Source organism: Camelus bactrianus, chromosome 16 (genome assembly GCF_048773025.1).
Source record: "Camelus bactrianus isolate YW-2024 breed Bactrian camel chromosome 16, ASM4877302v1, whole genome shotgun sequence".
Taxonomy (NCBI): Eukaryota; Metazoa; Chordata; class Mammalia; order Artiodactyla; family Camelidae; genus Camelus; species Camelus bactrianus.
In genome coordinates this window covers 44535631-44555394 of record NC_133554.1, presented here as the reverse complement: position 1 = coordinate 44555394, position 19764 = coordinate 44535631, and the positions used below count along the sequence as shown (strand labels likewise).

The 19764-nt window shown below is 55.4% G+C and overlaps 1 protein-coding gene across 1 annotated transcript; it reads right to left on the bottom strand.

Annotated features, from left to right (window-relative positions):
* Positions 1-1431: 1431 nt before the first annotated feature.
* Positions 1432-18655, bottom strand: KCNH4 (potassium voltage-gated channel subfamily H member 4). The gene is made up of 17 exons (XM_010968999.3): positions 18483-18655; positions 16384-16617; positions 15931-16077; positions 15679-15803; positions 14607-14850; positions 14118-14275; positions 11216-11423; positions 10008-10202; positions 9387-9586; positions 7516-7765; positions 6704-6948; positions 6025-6063; positions 5479-5831; positions 5084-5190; positions 4392-4465; positions 2430-3129; positions 1432-1652 (listed from the first exon to the last, which is right to left on the bottom strand). Exons 1-16 carry the CDS (start codon positions 18556-18558, stop codon positions 2734-2736), a joined length of 3051 nt encoding a protein of 1016 aa, XP_010967301.2. The 5' UTR covers positions 18559-18655; the 3' UTR covers positions 1432-1652; positions 2430-2733.
* Between the last annotated feature and the right edge of the window lie 1109 nt (positions 18656-19764).

Sequence of the window (19764 nt, the reverse complement as noted above, 5' to 3'; positions counted from 1 at the left end):
TGCGCGCGCAAGAGACGGCGGGACTTGTAGTTCCCAGCGCTGGGCGGAGCCGCCAGCCGCCTGGGACTTAGGCTTAGGGTGGAGTCGGCTGCCGGCGAGGCGGAGCCCAACCGGGAACTTTTTAAGGCCGGGCCTGCGGACCGCGTCATCGCGGGTTCCAAGCGCCCCGAGGGAGGCAGGTGGCGGAGCGTTGCAAGACGGCTGAAGGCTGTAATTGAGAGAGGAAAATCATGGTGTGAATGAATATGCATTTGAGACCGCGTGGACCAGTTCTGGGCACTCGCTAATCCGGAGAAGCCCCTGTCCGCGCTTTTGGGCCAAGTCAGCTTGTGAGCCTGACTGTTAGGGACATTCTGAGATGGGGAAGATAATGGAAGTGGTATAGGAAGGGCTCTCTGGAAGCTACCGGGTGAGACCGAAGGGAGAGCTCCTGCCATTGCCCAGCCTTAAACCAGGACCCTCCGCCTTTGGTTCAATCCCAAAACACACCAGGACTGCCTCTGCCTTGGCTGTCCCCATCCATAAATGCAGATTGGAACTACTTCTGTTTACCCTCACTTTGCCCTTTGTGTGGATCAGGACTATTTCTATTTTTTTCTGTTCCCCTCCCCTAATCCTATGGATTAGGACCACTTCTGCTTCTGCCTACCCCCAGCCGCCCAACACAGACCAGTATCTCCTTTGCTTCAGCATCCGGCCCACAGGGACACTACTCAGAATCTTTGTGGAATCAAAGCTCACCCCAGAGACAGCTGTGGACATTGTTCCCATGACACAAGCCAACACCAATCATACTCTGGAGCCTGAACTGGAGAATCGACCTGGCAACCTGTCTGGGACAACCTGCTGCAAAACTGCCCACACCTAGTTCCATCTGGTCCTCAGGGTGGCTCTTTCTAACAACATTCATAACACCCACTGCTGCAGTGATTGTCAGAAAAGTGAAAGCTGAGAAGGAAGAGAGAGCTTAGGCAAGCAAAGGGGATGGGGCATAATGGGATTCTTAGCAGGTTCTTGGCTGGTGACAAGCGCTTCTGCCAGACCCTGCTGTACCTAGCATGCAACAGGTACATGATTGGTGAATACAGGATCGGTGCAGAGTCCTGTGGGCCACCTTTCCAGGGCTGGAGGTGGGCCTGAGTCAGGACTCTGTCTCTACCACATACCATGTCTGAATCTGTGGCTGTGACCAGATTGGCGGTGGGGAGGGTGGGTATAATGGGCCCATAGTGACTCATTAAGGTTTCTGCCTCATCCCTAAGGCCTCTAGTGGTGTGAATGTGGTGCCAAGTGGATTGGTTAGCACTTTTGCCCTCCTAGAGACAGCAACAGGGCCCTGGGGTATGATATGGGGGAGTGACTACCGTGTAGGCTCCTCTGAAGCCCTGAGGCTATCAGACCAACCCCCCAGAAACAGCCAGAGCCAACAACTACAAAAATAAAGAGTTTATTTCCTATCCAAAAGTGAGCCCAAGTTATTGGGTGATAAAGGAGAGCTGGAGATCGGGATGTTTCTGAGAAGTCAGGGCCCTGAGCGAGACCATGTTGGAAGGGCGAGAACAGGCGTGGCTGAGGTGTGGGCGTGGGAGGGGGGATGCTGCTTGGACTATTCCAAGTTGCTGGCAGCAGAAGAGACCACTTTCAGTGACGGCCTGCAGAGAGACAGAAACAGAGATGTTGATAGTCCCAGGCCCAAGGGTAGAAATAGACATTACTGGGCCCCAAAAGCACCCACTGGGCAAAGGATTCTGGGAGCACACTCTAAGGCAGGGATTACAAACTCAGATACCCACAGAGACCAGATAAAGGATTCCAATGAGGGAAGCTAGCTGGGTGGAAGGAAGAAGGTGATCAAGATACGTGGGGCTGGAAGCAGGGGAGAGCACAGGTCTCATTCAAAGAGGGCAGTGGTCACCCGACACCAGCTGATTACTGCCAGGGACAAGTTTGGCCCAGGATTGCCAGATCCTCCTAATTTGTTTAGAGAAGCTGGAATATCTGGATGTTTATGTGAACTCTTCTGATTTTTAAAGTTGGCAACTTATTCATATTAAAAATAAAATGCTGTGAGAACCAAAGAATACCTATCTGAGAGTCATCAGTTTATGTTCTATGTGGGCGGTAGGGTGAGGTGAGCCCATCCATCTTGGGCTGATGGTGGGAGACTGAAAGTCTTTGGTTACTCAAATGCTGGCCAGGATCTCAGACCTACCCTTCTCATGGCAACACTGTTTTCAAGGTCTCCAGCAGAGCCCTGGGGGCTGGGACAAAGACCTCACAGAACCGCTAAGCTATCTCTGCACTGGAATCCTCAATCTATCCCTCTTGCTGGAGACACAAGATCCTGCCTGCTCTTGCCTCAGTCTTCATGTCCCAGGCTGGATCTGGGGCTCCTCCCCTCTCTCCTCTGCTCCCCCATCTCTACCTACCTCCAGGTCCTGGGAAGAAAGCCAGACATCTCATCTGCCCAGTTCAATGGGCACCGCAGTCTGTCTCATGCCTGTTGGGTTCCACAGCCTCAGATGGCTCCCCTCACAGAGGAGAATACAGGAGGGTTTGGAAAAGGGAGCAGGATCAGAAGGGACCAGGCTTTGTTAAAAAGGTCAGAGAATCCATAGCCAACCAGACCAGCTGGTGACCACTGACCCAAGGTAGGAGGCCAAGGGGCCCAGTTCCTCCCTGGATGGCAGACGGCAATGCCCACCCTAGACAGGCCTGGGCCCGTGGCCAGGGTCAGTGGAACGTGTCTGACCTGGACCGGAAGCTGTGCCTTGGGAGGCTTGAGGTGAGAGGTGAGGCCTCTGGCACTGGGGAGGGCCCCAGAGGGTTAGGCTCTGAGGGGTAGGGGGACAACATGGAGGGTCTCAGGTCTGGGGTGGCAGCCCCCATTTCTGCTGTCCCCACACTGGCTGGGCAGTGGACATCAGCCAGGGTAGTATCCTGGAGGCTAGGTGGTGGTCTGGACAAACAGGGAGAGATGAGTGGAGGCCTCTGCTGGGAGCAAGGAGGGTCTGAGGGCCAAGCAGAGACAGTTGGGTGGCCCGGGGGGCCCAGCCTGGCCTGAAGCAGTCCCATCATGTGTCGAAGCTCCTCGCTAAGCTGAGACACTTCCTGGTTGAGACGAGAGATCTGTTGAAAACACAGCAAATTGTCTCCCAGGTGCTACAACAATCACCACCCTCCTAGGTGCACTCCCCTCTACAGTTTACAAAGTTCTTTCACAGTTGCTCTCTGTTCATGGCCACTCCGAGAAGACAGGGCAGGGGTTATTTTTATCAAAAAAAAAAAAAAAAAAAAAAAAAAAAACCTGGGATGGCAGCTATTGCTATTAACCCCCGGCCACAACAGTTTTACAAGATGTAGAAGAATGTGCTCAAAGAGGCCACACAGCTGTGAAGTGACAGACGCAGGCTTACTCTCAGGTGATACATCACACAAGGTCAAGTGTCTATGCAGTGTTTTTCAAATTTCAGGGAGTATAAAATCAACTCAGAACCTTGTCAAAATGACGATTTATGGGGGAGGGGCAAAAAAGGGGGAAAATTCTGGACCCCACCCCAGACATTCCAAACTGGGTGAGGCCCAGGAGAGTCTGCATTTCAACAGGTTCTCCTGATAGTGATAGACACTCGAGCTGGGGAACCACTGGTCTAGAACTATTTGCGGAAGCAGAACTGGCCCTCTGTCCGGCCGAACCGGAGCTGGCCCCGCCCCCCGCCCCCCGCCCCAGGCCCCGCCCCAGGCCAGGTGCGTCCCCTGGGATTCTCGATGTTTATCAGGAAAGAGGGAAGGCCCACTCCCGAGGGCTGGGCCTGGCTGCGCTGTGGAAGCAGCTCTGAGATCCCCAAGGAGGACGCGGAGGCAGAGCCTGGGCAAACAGGATCAGGGCTCTTTCCAACCAGGATTTCGACGTGGGGGTCTAGGTTTCCCAGGGCTTAAGGCCTCTCAGCCTCCCAGTCCTCCTCCCAACGAGTCCGAGTCCGGGGAGGGGAGAGAGGAAAGGTCCGGAGCATGTGACTTGGTGAGGGGCGGGTCCCTGCAGGAGCCAATCCCCTGGTGGTAGAGAGAGGAGAGGCTCTCTTTTCAGGCTGGACCACCTGAGGCAGCTGGAAGCCAGTACTTAAAACGTGCCAGGGATTGGGCCAGCTACTTGTGGGCCCTCAGCTCGTCCTCATAACAGCTATGGGAAGAACGAATCGATTTCGCTATTTTCAGATGAGGAAATTGACATTCTGAGTGATTGTGGAACTTGCCCAAGGTCACCCATCTAGTGTGAATGTCTGAATTCAGGACTCTGGCTCCAATCCCCGAAATGCTCTTATACAAGGCACATCTCTGATCCCCAGATGATATTCTCCAAGGTTGGAGGGGAGGAGCCAGCCCCAACCCACCTCCTGGTTGAGTTTGCAGACCTTTTCCTTCACCTCCTCAGTCTCAGTGGCCAGTTCCCGGCTGGGCATGGTCCCTGCAGGCAGAGTGGGGTGAAGTGATGCTGGGTGAGTGCAGGGAGCCGGAGTCTATGGCATGGGCGGGGCCTTTTCTGTCACTGGGCCGGCAGAGAGCAAGGGGCAAGGAAGGGTGAGGATGATGGGAAACCCAAACTCCTCAGGCTGGTTTCCAGGCCCTATATCTTCCCCAGCACCCCCTCCCCACCACCCCAGTTCTAGGTACAGAGCTTCTCTTTGGTATCTGAACACAATGTGCTCTTCTGGTCATGCCTTTGTGCCTTTCAACAACAGCCTTGCTCTGCCCCTCAAACTCCTACCCACCCTTTAAGACCCACCTCAGGTGTCCCCTCCTCTAGAAGGGAGGGTTAGAGGCTCTCCCCTCTCCTACCTCACAGCCCTGTTCTCGTCTCAGTGGTGGGGCTCACACCCTGTTCTGGAATTGCTTATCTCAATATACATGTGTCTCCCCTACTAGACTGGGAGCTCACTAAGAGTGTGGGCCAGGTCTGGTTCATCTATGTGTTCCTAGAATAGCACTTGGCCCCTGGTAGTTCCTTACTACCTGTGGGATGGATGGATAGATGGATGGCAGATGAATGGGTGACTGTGAGTTGAAGTCCTCTGCTGGCCCTTACCTGTAGGAGGGGCCTGTGAGCGGGCCCTAGGGTGCTCAGACCTCCTGCTGAACCGGAATGTAGGGGCCTCTGCGGTGCTGCCAGAGTCCTCAATGCCATCCACTATCCTGGGACAGGGGCAGTGGTCATCAGTCCCACAGGGGGTGGTGGGGAGGGTAAGGGCCAGAGCAGAGCAGAGCAGGCAGAGGGTGTAGGGGCGGCAGTGCTGGGGAGCTAGGGAGGAGCAGCCTTCAAAGAGGGGTGAGGTTGCAAGCTGTGGTGGATCAGGAAGGGTGGGGTGGGCAGATGGGGCAGAGACAGGGAGAAGCACTGCTCAGAATGCTGGGGACAGAGCCCAGAGAAGGTTCTGGAAGCCAGCAGGGATATAAGGAAGGCAGAGGAGGCTGGCATCTCACCGGGGACTGAGGTCCGGAGGTCCAAAGGTTCCCAGTGGGGGAATGAGAAGCTGGGGGGGCTTCCAGGCAGCAGAGCCCCTGGAGGGGCCATGAGGGGAGGGGCTGTGGCCCTGGCCAGCCAGGGCAGGGGAAGGGGATGGAGACAGGGAAGGGGAGGAGACAAGGGCTGAGAATGGGGGCAGCTCCTCCCCCAAAAGGCTGACCAGGGAGCCCCGGGGCCGCGCTGGGCTGAGGTTGGGCAGCAGGAGGGGCCGGCGGGGCCTGGGACCACCGCCAGGCTCGGCCCCAGCTTCAGCCTCTGTGACTGACGGCAGGGTCTTGTCTGAGGAAGAGCCCAGGCTCTCGGAGCAGGGCTGTGGGCAGAGGGGGCAGCTGACGTCACAGGGCAGTGAACAACGGGCTCCTTCATTAAGCACCAGCCTTCACTGGCGGATGCTGCTCCCATCCCCTCTCCCTTCATCCCACAGCAGAGCAGCCAAGGAAAGGTGCCCCCCACTCCCAGTCTCTCCCCATGCAACCCTCAACCCCACCTGGGAAGAGTGTTACCTGGGAGACACGAGGGGATCGGGAAAAGCAGCAGAGACCCTGCAGGGACATAGCGGGGTTCAAGCTAACTCACACTTCCCCACTCCCCTGGTGCAGCAACCCCTATTCCCACCCATCAGTGTTGTGGAGTTTCAGAAATGTGGGCCTTTTTCTGGAATTGAGTCAGAGATACCTCCAACTGCGACTCAGAGGAATCCTGAGTGGCAACGTATGTCTGAAAAGCAGCGAAAGACAAAGGTCTAGAGTGTCAACTACAGACTTAGCCCAGACCCTAGACCAAAATGGGCCCAGAAAACATGAGTGAGTAGAGACAAGGAAGCTCCAAGGGGATGAGGTACAGAGAGGGAACTGATGGAGAAGGAGCATATGAAGGGGACCCTTTCCAAAGTGGGGGTCCTTTGAGGAGTATGGAGTGAGGCTGAGGGGTGGCCAACAGGAGGTGGGTCAGTAGAGTTGGAAGTAGAGGTGGTGAGAGATGATGGCCCATGGGATTGGGTAATGGCCAGTGGAGTAGGGTCAGTGGTTTTGGAAGGTATTAAGCATGGAAGGGGCAATGGAAGGGGGTGCCTGAGGCTGGGAGATGATGTTTACAGGGTGGAAGAAATGCATGAGGCTCTCTCTGGGGCTGAGGGAGGTCTGCTTTGAAGAAGGAGATGGAAGCCATAAGCAGTCTACATACATTGGTGTCAGAGCCCTGGCGCAGGTTGAAGGTGAGGTCCCGGGGCAGGCCAGCCTGGAAGGCAGCCCCATACTCAGGATAGAGCCTCAGGACCTCGGCCAGCCCTCGGCTGCTCAGTTGCTGCAGGCCACAGTAGGTCAGTGCCTTCACATCAGCGCTGGTCTTCAGCACGTAGCTTGGGACTGTGCCTGACCCAGGCTCCTGCCCCAGCTCAGGGATATCTGCCCCAATCAGGTCTCCCTTTCCTGTGGGTAAGGGATGGGGACAGTGAGCTAGGGCAGAGGGACTAGGAGGGTATGAATGGATTTGAAGGATGGTCAGTGTGTTTGAAGGATGGCTGAAGGTGGGTCAATCCATGGGATTGGTGGAAATAATCAATAAAATTGGGAAAGGGTCAGTGGAGAATGACTGGTGAAGTTGGGAGACAGTCAATTGGGGATGACAGTAAGGCTAGAAGAAGGACAAATGGAATTGAGTGATCAATAAGGAATGGCCAGAGAGGTCAGTTAAAGGGTAGAAGTCAATGGAGTTCAGGGTCAATGTAGAAGGGTCAGTGGAGTTGGGAGGTGGTGCAATGAGAAAGGATCAGTTGAGTTTGGAGACAGTTACTGGGGAAGGGTTGATGGGTTCAGGGCTGGCCAGTAGGATTAGGGGAGAATCTGAGGGGAATAGTCAAAAGGGGATAGTGCCGAATCGAGAAAGAGTACCCCTCAGGAGCAATTTCAGATATCCAGTCCCAAGAATCCTGGCCACTCCCAAGGACTCTAGGGGAAGGTCCCCAGGTAGGTAGTGAGTGGTGGTAGGATCCTCACCCAGGATGGCCAGCACCATGTTGTCACGGAGCACCTCAAGCGAGCCGGAGCAGACATAGTAGTGTGCCTGCAGGGCGTCCCCACGGCGCAACAGGTACTCGCCCGGAGCGCAGAATGAGGTCTTGATGTGCAGGGAGAGGGCCCGCAGGCAGCCCCTGCTCGCTGTTCCAAACAGCGGCAGCTGCAGGATCTCCCGATTCAGGTGCATAGCAATGTCAGCTCTCAGCTCGTCTGGGAAGTCACGCAGTAACTGCATAAGGGGCATAGGTCATTCTGGCCATCTCCCTGCGCTGTTACTTGAACTCTACAGATGTGCTGGGCTGTCTCTGAGAATAGAGCTCCAGTTACCCACTTCTGACCCTCAGGAAGACTTCTGTGTATCTAACCTTAATCTGGCTTGTGTGTAGAACTCCCAACCCAAGTTCTGGGGCAAAGACTAGGTCTTCTCCTGTCTGTCCCATGCCCATGACTACACCCACTGTTCACTCAGACATGTCCTGGTTACTCAGCTCCACATACACAAGGATCATCCCTGGTGGGTCAACCTTCAGCCAGAAGTCAGGAGACTAGAAGTCAGTTCTGTGTAAATCTCTGTGGACTTCGAGCAATCTATTTTCTCCCTCTTGGTCTCAGTATCCCCACCTGGAAGATGCAGGGTTACACTAGACTTTGAATATTACCAATGATCTTCCGGGGGCCAAACTTAATGTTCACAGTTCCATTCTCATCCTCCGCCACTCAGGCTTGCTGACCTCTCCCTCTTGTCCCTTCTTCCCCAGGCTCCTCCTCCCCAGCCCACCCCCTCAGCTCTCTTCTCACTTTCCACACTCTCCTTGAATCACAGCAACCAGCTCCATGACTTCCCCACTCCCTATGAGCCCAGAGCCCTACAACTGGGTCCAGATCTGTATTTTCAACTACCCACGGGGAAACCTCCACCTGGATCTCCCACAGGCACCACACCCTCAGCATGGCCCAACCCTGGACTATCACTTTCGCCCCTAAGTCCAATCTTCCTCTTGTAATGCCTCCATCCCACTATGTGGCCTAAGCCAGAAACCTGGGAATCCACTTTGACCTCCTCTCTTGCAGCCAGCTGATTACCAAGTCCCAATGTTTCTGCTCTCAGAAATACTTCTCAGATCTGCAGGCTGCTCCCCAGTTAACAATTTTTGCGGGATAAAATCTAAATCCAAGGCCATCCATGAGCTGGGCCTGCCCACCTCCCCAGCCCTGTCTCTTCCCTCTTCTGTCCCTCTTCCCTCCACAGTGCTCACACACCCTTTCCTGAAGGCTCGCTCAACTACTTTCAGTTCCCTGAACTCACCCTGTTCTTTTGCGTCAGTATTTCCAGACCTGTGTTCCTGTGGCTCTTTCTGCCTGGAATGGCCTTCTGGTAGCAGGCCAGTTTCCTTCTCATCCTTCATGAAGTCCTCTCTTCTGTGCCACCTTCCCTGACTCCTCTAGGTCCAGACACAATGAGGGACCCGTTGCACCAACATCCCTCTAGCAGAGTCTCATTCACAGTGTAATTATTTGTTTACCACCCTCACCAGACTGGTGTCTCCCTGAGGGCAAGGGCTGAGTGTAACCATCTCTGAGCTCCCTGTGTCCAACACAGAAATTGGACCCAAGCAGGAGCTCAGGAAATGTCGGCTGAAGGGAGCATGACATTAGTTACAGCCTGAGCCACCTTTCAGGTCCCATATTCCAGTGCAAAGGAAAAGGGATGAGGTTTGCAGGGCATGTGTTCCTCTGTGAACAGCGTCCACCGAAATCCACATCCCTCACCCCATTTGCTTCCCTTCCAAACCCAGAGAGGTGGTGACCCGTTCCCTACCGCGGTGGGAACCGGGCACCTCACACACTACCTCGTTGGCGTCAATGCCGCTGTTGACAGCCCACGTGGTCTGGAAGTACTCGAGCATGCGCTGTTTGAGCGGCCGTGGCAGGCGGTGCACGCGAATGAAGTCTTTGAGGTCCTTCATGCGGCTGTGGTAGAGCGAGCGGCGCGAGTACATGCGCTGGATGATGGCCGTCACGTTTCCGAACACCAAGGCGTGCATCAGCGCTGCAGCAGAGTAGCGGGCAGTCAGGAGCAGCCACCCCCTCCCTCCTTCTTCTCTCAACCGCCCCCTACCACCTGCCCTGGATGGGTCTCTGGGTTCCTGAGGGAGGGCAGGAGAGCTGGTGGGCTCCTACGTGCCTCCCTGGTGCCAGGTGTTGGGTTGGGATGGCAAATAGAGTGGTCCTGAGAGGGGTCCAACCTGAAGTTCTCTCATACCCCCAATTAGATCATAAACTTGGGTATCCCATTCTTTTGCAAGAGGTCCTCCTGTTTGTGGCATTCCCCCTACGGCCAGCCTGTAGCAGGTGCAGAGGAAACATCCATGAATGAATGCACAAGTGTCTGGACATGGGTGGACACCTTGCCTTCTCTGGGCCTCAGTTTCCCCATCTGCACGCTGGATTTAACAGGACACCCCCCTCACCGCCTATGAGCATAGTGCAGATGGAGAAGATCTTCTCCGCATCAGTGTTGGCGCACACGTTGCCGAAGCCCACGCTGGTGAGGCTGCTCAGCGTGAAGTAGAGCGCAGCGATGTAGGCGCTGCGCCTGGACGGGCCTCCTGCCGAGCCATTGATGTAGGGCACCTCCAGCCGCTTGCCCAGCTCGTGCAACCAGCCTGGGGGTTGGAGGGATGCAAGAAGCCCCAGCTGCGCTGTGAAGAGCTGGGTTTCCCTGAGCTGCCTGCATTTGACCTTGGGCAAGTATTTACAGAGGCGAAGGGAGGTTTGCATAGGAAATGTGAGGAGCAGCCTGTGCCTGGGCCTCCCCACAGTGAAGTGATTACAGCTGCAGTTCAAGGGTACCGATTCTCGGCACTGCTGACTGTTCAGGGGCCCCTTCCACTCTCTTATAGTTTACTGAGCGCCTCCTGGGTACGGGGTGCTGGGACTTGACCCAGACATTCTTCCTGTCCTGGTGGACCTTATTGTCTGGAGGGGAGGAGGGGAAAAAGACATGAAATCAGTCATGTCTTGGGACTCATAATGGGTTAGGGAGAGCCAACCCAGTTTGCGAGTAGGGTATGGTTTCTGAAGGGTTCCCTTGGGACAGAGCATTTTAGTTGAGATAGGAATAGAAAAGTTGCCTAGGTGAATAAGGGAGGGAAGACAAAAGGGAGACAATTCCAGAGAGGAAAACATGTTCCAGACCCAAAGGGAGAAAGCAGTACATCCTGGGTGCTGGAGGGAGGCCAGGGTGGCAGCAGCACAGGGGGCATGGGAGGAAGGGAAGCCACGTGTGGGTAGAGAGGGGTGCAGAACTGTAGCGGATGGGCTGAGTGTGGACTTTATTTTGAGGGTAGTGGGGAGCCACCAAATGGGTCCAGGCAGGGGTACTCTTCCCCCTGCCCAAAACACCTTCCACACCTTCAGAGTGTTTCCCATACTGTATTGTGATTGCCTATCACTGGTCTTGCTCCTCTGCTGGGCTGTGAGTCCCCCCAAGGCAGAGATCATGTCTTCAAACCAGTATTCCCATGTCTGACCCCAGAAGAAGTCACGCATGTTTGTTGGATGAATGGAGGCTATAGGCGGAGGAGGTGTGGGCACTGATGGAGGTGTCAGCTCGGGAGCTTGAGTGGACAGGGCAGGTGAATGGGTGGTCAGTGAAAGCCTGGGGTCAATGGCTCACCAATGTCCCAGAGCAGCGGGTCGTTGGCCTCCATCTCCCGGCGCCCGATGACATACCAGACACAGGCCATCCAGTGGGCAAGGAGTGCAAAGACGGACATGAGCAATGTGAGCACCACGGCACTGCACTGCGAGTACCGCTCCAGCTTCTGCAGCAGCCGCAGCAGCCGCAGCAGCCGCACAGTCTTCAGCAGGTGCACCAGCGATGTCTGCGGGAGTGAGTGCAGCGGGGGAGGCTGTCAGCAGGCCCTTCATGTCCCCTCCCAGCACCTTGCCACCAGATGCCCTGGAGCTAGGGAAAGCTGCCCCAGGAGAAGCATCCCTGCTGTCCTGAGAAGGTGACCAGGAAATGCCAAGGGGAGAGGATATTGCTAAAACTAACTATGGCTAACATTTAGTAAGTAGTGTGTATGTCAGGCACTGGGCTAAGTATTTGAAATCCTCATTAAAAAACGTATACCTCAGTCCAATTATCATCATCATTCTCAGTTTGCAGATGAGTACACTGAGGCTCAGAGAGGCTAGAGACTTGTTCAAGGTCACAGACCAAGGAAATGATGGAGCTGGGACTCAAATCTGAGCTGACACCAAAGTCCATTTTGTGCTCTACTGCCTCTGAGCACCGTGGGTTGGTAAAAGAGCATGTCCTGGTCAGAAGCAGGGGAATAAACAGAATGATCTCTGGGCCCTGCTCAAAGCTCCTGATGTCTTAGGCACAATTGGCTGTGGATGGGGGAGATTTAGGGACCTCTTCCCTTGTTAGTCAGCTGCAGATGAGAGGGTGACACCAAAATGTTGAGGGAAGGAGGGCAGGGATGAAGGTGCTCAGGCTATGAGGTCTCGGCTCTTATGGGGCTCAGTGGGGGTTGATGGAGCTAGAGGCACCTGGTCAGGGTCCTGTAAACATTAGCTAACATTTCCACTATGAATGTTTTCCTTTGTGCTTCGATTATTCCTTCCAATCTTGGAGATGAGAGGTAGGTGGGGGCTTATCTTCTTGCTACCCTGGGTGGGGGCAACTTGGAGGCTAGGGATGGGGGCTCTGGGGCAGCGCCTGGGGACCTTGGTATGAAGACCCTTCACTGTCCTGTCAGGGGCCTCCAAGAGCATCCCCTATTGCCCTGGCCCTACACAGCTCCTGATCACTGCAAGCCATTTTCTCTAATTGTAGGCAAAGGAGTCAGAAAGGAGGTGGCTCTGATGCCCCAACATGAACCCTCTCCAGGGCTTTATGCCTGCCCCAGCTCCCAGAGCTCCCAGCTCCAAACCTGAGTTCTTCAGGGCTTCCCCTCGTCACGTGCCCCTGGGCCCCGCTCCTTTGGGGCCTTCCTCTCCTTCTCCTTGGACCAGAATGTCCCAGGCCTGGCTCCTTCAAGTCCACAGCTCTCCCGGTGCCTACTTATCCTCCATCTTTGCTCTGCCACCCTCCAGCCCCAGTCTTGCTCTCCCTCTCCCCTTGCACCTGGCCATCCATTCAGGTACCCTGTTCCCTGGGAAGCAGGGTGGCACGCTGGAAAGAATACTAGACTAGGAGTCTGGCGATCTGGTTTCAATCTCCTGCCTGCCACTGCTTGCTGTGTAACCTTCAACAAGCCCCGCAAACTCTCTGAGCCTCTGCATCTACTTCTGAGGAAGAGGGATTAGAGAATCTGCCCTGAAGGGTGGCTGTGAGGTTCCTATGCGATGATGTGTGAAAGAACTTAGTAAACTGTAAAAGCTCCTGAAAATTCCAGAAAAGGGGGAACTGTCTGGTGGGCATGAACGGGATGGGGGCGCACTCATGGGGAGGGGTGGGGAGCACTGCTCAGAATGGCCGAAGCCTCAGGGCAGACACACCCACGTGCACGTGTGTGGGAGCATGCACACACGTGTATACAGCCAGGAGAAGAGGCCCACAGCCCGTTGGCGGCTAGTTAAATCCGGCTGCGTGTAGGTGGTTTCCCACTATAGCTAAGTGTGGCAGAGAGAGGAGCACACGGGGAAACTGCTCTCCACCTCCCCACTCAACAACCAAGGGGGTCTGGGGACACAGGGTGGGACTCCATCTCCCTGGGTCAGAGAAGACCTAGTGTCTGCCGGCTGGGGATGCTAGGCAGAGCTGACCACTGAGGGTGCCTGGAAAGACACAGGCCCTGGGACTCTCTGCCTCCAAATCCACCACACAGCCTCTGTCTCCTTGCCTTGGCTTACTCTGCCCCCTGCCCCGCCCCCCCCAATGCTCTCTCTCCTCATCTCCTGCCAGCCAAATCCTACTCTGTCTAAGGTCTAGCTCTGTTCTCACTTCCTTCAGGAACCCTTCCCAGACCACCCTAATCTCTGCCCAACCGTAGTGCTTTGGCTTCCCAGGCACCGGCCAGATTTCAGATCATTTTTGTGCATGCCCATGTTCCAGCCTGGAACTCCAAGGTCAGCTAGCTCTGTGCCCCGCCCCCCACGCAGCAATTCCTGGGCCCCGTATTGCACTCCCTTTACCTCTTCTGTCCCTGTGATCCTTACCAGCTTAGCTACTTTGGAGGCTGAATCCTTATCTCTTTTCCCCACAGTGACCATGCCCCACACAGTGCTTTGCAGACAGTTAAATGCTCATCAGTTGTTTGTTAAATAAAAATGTGAAAAGTGCCACTCATCTGGCATCAGGCCAATGCCGCCTTGGTAGCCCTAGTTAGCTTTTCATTTGTCTCAGCTTCCCTCAGAGACTGTGAGCTGAGCTCCCCAAGAACACAGACTCTCTCAGATCCTTTTCAGTTTTTAGCATGGGGCTCTGCCCATCGCAGGTGCCCGACAAACATTCGCAGATGGATTGATGGGAAGGACTGAGTCTGGGACTCAGATGGGTCCCTTAATGCAAGATACTGTGCTGAAGTTGCGAGGCGATGCTGCAAGGTGGGACAGGGCTCACTCACCACGGTGATATTGAAGACGTAAAGCAGGTCAAAAGGCAGAGCAGCAATAAGGTCAACGAAGAACCAGGTGGCCAGATAGTGGAGGCCAATGGAACGAGGAGCAGAGACCACCTGGCCAGACTGGGACACATAGGTGGTACGGAAGTTCAGGATGATATCTGGGGGTGCAAGAGGCTGTTACTAGGGGGCCTTGGCCCAAGGGGCCAAGGGACTGCGTAAGCTAGAAACAAGCCTTAGAGACTCAGAATGGAGTTGGAGGCAGGATTGGGGAAGATGGATTGGGCTACAGGCTGGTCCTTAAGGAATAGAAGTCTAAAGGCAGAAGGCTGTAGGGGTCAGGGGTCAGGACTTATGGACCATTAAGACTTAAAGACCCAGAAGTAGACGGGCTCTGACTGCCTGGGTCCTGCAGGCCCAGGATGGGGGGAGGCTTGGATGAGTGGGTCCCTCCAGCCCACCCACCAGGGTATGTGGGGCAGAGGGTCTGACCCAGGATGAAGAGCATCTCCACGGCGATGTCGCTGACAAGGGTGTGTCGGGAAGTGATGGGGGTGTCGTCATCACCCGAGAAGCAGACATTGTAGGGGACGGTGACCGCAACATAGAAGGTGGCGAGGAGGATAAGGCCGTCCCAGATGGCCTTGGGGACGCTGTAGTGGAGGAGGAGGCAGCGGGACCCCCCCACGGAGGCTACCTTGTACTCGGGCACTGATGGCTTTGGCTCAAACACGTTCTAAGGGGAGAGGGGTGGCGGTTGGGGACACTTGGGGGAAAGAGGAGCCAAGGGTAGGGGAAGGGAGAGGCAGGGATGGGGAAAGGTGGGGAGTAAGCACTGCAAGCATGAACACGAGAGGAGATAGAAGGTGCAGGAGAGGGGGTTGGGGCCAGCCTGACACTTCTTTCCTCTTCCAAGCTAAGCTCAGGCCTCCTTTTGAATCAATCATATTTTGTGGGGGGTATATATAAAGCTTGACCTTCACCCTGCTTGAGAAGGCAATTATGACAAATTAGGCACATGCTCTAGCTGGAGGGGTCACGAACTCAAGTTCCTCTTGGGTTCTGGGGTCGCAGTGGGGGATGGGTATATCCCAGGGGTGAGGGGTGGCTGGCATGGTGCACCCCATTCTTGGTAGCCACAACAGACTGTGCAGAGGTTTGGAGACTCAATCCTATGGATTCATCAGGGTCCTCAGAATGGTACACAGGGCTAAATGCTAGGCCCCTAGTGGGAGCTTTCTCCCTGGGATCACAGCTTGTGATTTCACCCCCCTCTCCATGAGATAACCCTAAAACGCAAAGGTAAGTGATGTAATTGCTGCTGGAGACCCACCCTTGCGACACCATCAGGGCAGAGTAATGTCAATCACAAGGAAGCAAAGGAGGTGGGGATGGAAGGAGGTGTGGGGTAACGTGGGATAGAACAGAGAGCCATGCATGAGAAATAGGTGGACAGAGGGACAAGACATTGGAGGGAGACCAGATAGACAGGGAAACAGGGACACAGTAGCAAGGGTGTCTCAGAAACACGACTGGGAGATGTTCGGGTAGAGATAGGACTCACATTGCTTTTCATGCCTCCCTGGCCTCGGCGGCCAAAGTGGCCAGTCAGTCGGTGAAGGACAGTACGGCTCTGCCTCCTGGCGGATCGAAGTCTTGAGCTGGCTCCCCTCCTGCCAAGGGATTTTTCTGTTGGGAAAAAGGGCACAGAGATAAGTAGGCACACATCCCACGAGGCTGAGTAGGGAGAGGTCTTGTGTGACCTTGGACAAGGACTTCTAACCATTTCACGCCATTTCCCCAGACTTGTAGTTACCATGATTACTGTCCCCATGGCCTCCTGGGGGGCCAAGTCCTGGGCCTCCACTCTGAGTGATGTCTTTGAAGGAAAAGAGGAAAAGTACGACCTCCCCCATCTCATTCTTGATGGGCATCATGTCCAGGAGGCACCAAAATGCTGAGCCTGTGAGTGTGGAGAGATGGAGGAGGAGGGTGAGCAGCCCATGATACCTCTTTCTCCCTTATGCCCCTTGGTTCCTAGGCTTGGCCAAGGTTTAGAGCTGGACAGCACCCCAGAGATTATGTCAGCCTTCTCCTTCACCTTCCAGATGGGAGAACCAAGGCCCAGAGAGGGTCAGGGATGCACTCAGTGTCACACAGCCAGCTTGTGGCAGTGTGGGGACCAGCATTCAGGCTTCCAGTATGTCAAGTGGACCCTGGGAAAGACCTGGGGTCTGGCAGGGCTGCAGGGCAGGCCAGGCCCCCTCACCATCCTTTCGGTAGAAGCAGATTTCAGCCCGGTGTTCCTGATGGCCCTCCAGGGCCTTGTGCAGCCTCTGCAGGGCTGGCTCACTGGTCTCTGGACCATAGAGGAAACGGCAGCTGCAGGTTTTCTGCATGACCTCAGTGCGGCCGTAGCCTGTGAGCTCGCAGAAGCCGTCAGAACAGTAGACGATGGGAAAACCCCGTGGGCCCTGTGCGTTGGCCAGCAAGAAGTTGCTGTCTGTGGGAAGAGGAGGTCAAGGTCAGGTCAAGGCCAGGAAGGGAGCCCAGCTTCCAGGTACCTCCCCAAAGCTGTGGTCAGAGATCCCAGAGCCAGAAGCTTCCCAGGCTTTCTTGTGAGTCTTAGATCCTTCTTTGGGATATTCTGAAAAGAGAATAGGAAGAGATAGAGCAAAAGGACAAGGACTTAAAGGTGCCCTGGAACTGGGACAGGGAACTACTAGAGGGTTGGAAAGGGAACCCCAAAGGGTCATTGTGGTTCATCCTTCTGCCCTCAAGCTGGTGAGTTATTACTGTAGGAGGCAGCACTGCATAGTGTGTAAGGGCATGGGCTCCAGCACCCCACCTCTGCCACTTACTGACTGTGTAACCTTTGGCAAGTTAATGAACTCTTCTGTGTCTCAGCTTCCTTATCTGAAGAGTGGGGGATAATAGATCTTCCTCTCATGGTTGGTGTGAGAGTTATATGAGTTAACTGGGAAGAACAAATCCTGGCACATAGTAAGTGTTACACTGAGAAGGTGAAATGATGCCTCACATTCGCCCAGCTTTCAAAGCACATCCATAACCACTAGGGATTCTGGTGGTATCACACCCATTTTATTGATAGGAAACCAAAAGGCAGAGATTATCCAAATTCACAAATCTCTTTTGTTGGGGGAGGAAGACAGTGATGAGTAATGTCCTCATTCCCTGCCTTCCAGGAAGGGTCTTCTTTTTATCATCCCTTCTTTTTTGTTAATTTCAGAGGGGTCTATCCCAGTTCTCAAAGTCTGACAGGCTTGAACAATGAAGTTGTGACTCCAGCAACCCCAGCAACAGATCCTGAGCTGGCTCACTCCAGCTCCAAAAGGTGGGAGGCCTCGGGGGGCTCTGTAGTCCATCCAGGGACAGTCTCAGCTGAGGGAAGGGATCTGAGATACAACCAGTCCTGGGGCACTAGGAGGAGTGAGTGTCTGGGGGTGGAATGGCTGATGGGGATACTGAAGGTGCCTGGGAGGCGCTGGGCCCTGGGCAAGCAGCCTCCTTCTTCCATCCCAGGCCCGTTGCCTGGGTGATGGGAGCTATGGAAACAAGGGAGGTGTGTGGGGGCAGGGTGGGGAGGCGGGTAGGTCCCCGGCGGCTCAGTTTCCGCCCTCGGTTACCGCTCCCCTCACCTTCCTGATCCCGACCACGGTGTCTGACGTCCGAAGTGGGCAAGGGGAGATCTCCCAGTTCCAAAGTAGGAAAAGGGAATGGCGGGAGAAGAGGCGGGTAAGGAGGAGTGTGGCTGTCCAAGGTGCTGAACCTGGAACCCAAGCTCGGGTGGGAGAGCAGACAGGCAGTTCCCTCCGTCACACAGACCAGCCCCCTCTTCCTGCCTCACCTCCCTCAGACACTGACGCGCTGCGATTTGGGGGCGCGTGACCTTAACCCAAGATAGGTCCTGCCGAAGTCTGATCTTTTCTTTCTTTTTTTTTTTCCTGGGGGAAGGAGATGCTAGAGTCGTCTGGGAGTGGACCCCAGAGCTCCTGGCCGCTTAGTCCCACATTCGTGTCTTGGATAACCCCATACACGCCCCCACCAGAGCTATGCGCGAGAGTGGGCGGCTCCCAAGGACTCTTCTCCGCTTTGCCGCACAAAGAGCCTTCCTGCCTCCAGTCACACACCCGCAACCCTGACCCCTTGCATTCTTAGTCCTCTCCCCGCCTCCCCTCGCAAGGTACTCCCAGTCCTGTTTCCTTTACCGCGGCTTCAGGAGTTCCTAGACCCTCAACTCCACTCCCTCTCCTCGCCTCGGATCTCACCACATCCAGAAAACCCGCGCCAGCGCCGGAGACTTGATCCCCAGCTCGAACCCCCAGTCCCATCCTCCGCCCGACTCACGCGTGCCGTCGAAGCGGGTGGCAATGGTGTCCAGGAAGGTGTTCTGCGGGGCCAACAACCCCTTCATGACCGGCATGGCCTCGGGGTGCGGGTTCGAGGCGCGGCGCCGGGGGGCGTTCAGCGCGGCCCGGCCGGAGGGGGCGCGCTGCCGGCGGGGCCGGGGCGCCCCATGAGCCCGCTTTCCTCCTCCCCTCCCTCTCGGCGCCGCCGCCGCCGCCTCTCTGCTCGGAACCCAGCAGCTCTCTGCTCGGCTTGGCGGCGCCTCGGTCACCCCCCACCTCCCCACGGGCCAGGTTCTTTCCCCCGGGCTCGGCCCTCTCCCGCCACGTGCCCCCACACGGGGAGGGGCCGCCAGCGACACCCTCACCCCTCTATGCGGCCCTCCTCCTGGTGGGGAGCGGCCCACGCGTGTCTTTCCAGGAGAGAATTTGAGACACGCCCACCCGGCGCTGAAGCCTGAAGAGGTGGGCGGGGCTTGAATGACAGACAGCCCAACTTCCAGTGTGGCCACGCCCCCACGCGTGTTTCCCTGGCGGCTTCTTGAGTCTCCGCCCATCGGGTTTCCCCGCGCGCTGCCCACGCTGGGAATCGTGTCTGGTTCACAGCACCGCCTGCTGGAGTTGGGATATTTTGCAGCACCCCCAGCTCCCTGCGCTTCAGTGGGAGACAGCAAGAGTTAAAGAGGCTAATTTTGCCGGTGGGGAATCAATGGGAAGGTTGGAACCTCAAATTTTAGAATGCACTACCTAACCTTCACCTGTGTCTCAGTTTGTATAGGGCAGGCACCCTGGCGAACACTGCTTCTGAGTGCAGCAGGGTGGATGAAAAGAGTTTTTTGGAGTCCACCTGGTAGAAATCCAGCTCTGCTACTTACTGTGTGACAGCTTCTGGGAGCCTCGCTTTCTTCAATGTAAAATGGAGCCAATAATTTTTACCTCGTGTGGCTATGACAATTTAATAGCACAAGGCATGTCTTCGGTGCACAATAAGTGTGTTGGAGAGCAGTTGTCTCCTTGTTCTCCCTCCTTCTATCATCCTGATTTAATTCTCCTTCCCTCTGCTGCCATTCAAGTGGAAGAGAGGCTGGAAGCAAGACCGGAGCTCAGAAAGATAGTTTCATGGTGGGCAGTCAGCTTGTAAATCTCCAAAGGTTCGCTAGTGAACTTTGTTCTCCGTCTTCTCCAAAATAAAACCAGTGCAGCAGCAAGAAGGACCCAGATGAGACCAGACACAGGACTTTTTCACTATGGAAGCAGAAAATTACTGGGGCAGCTGAGTGTGG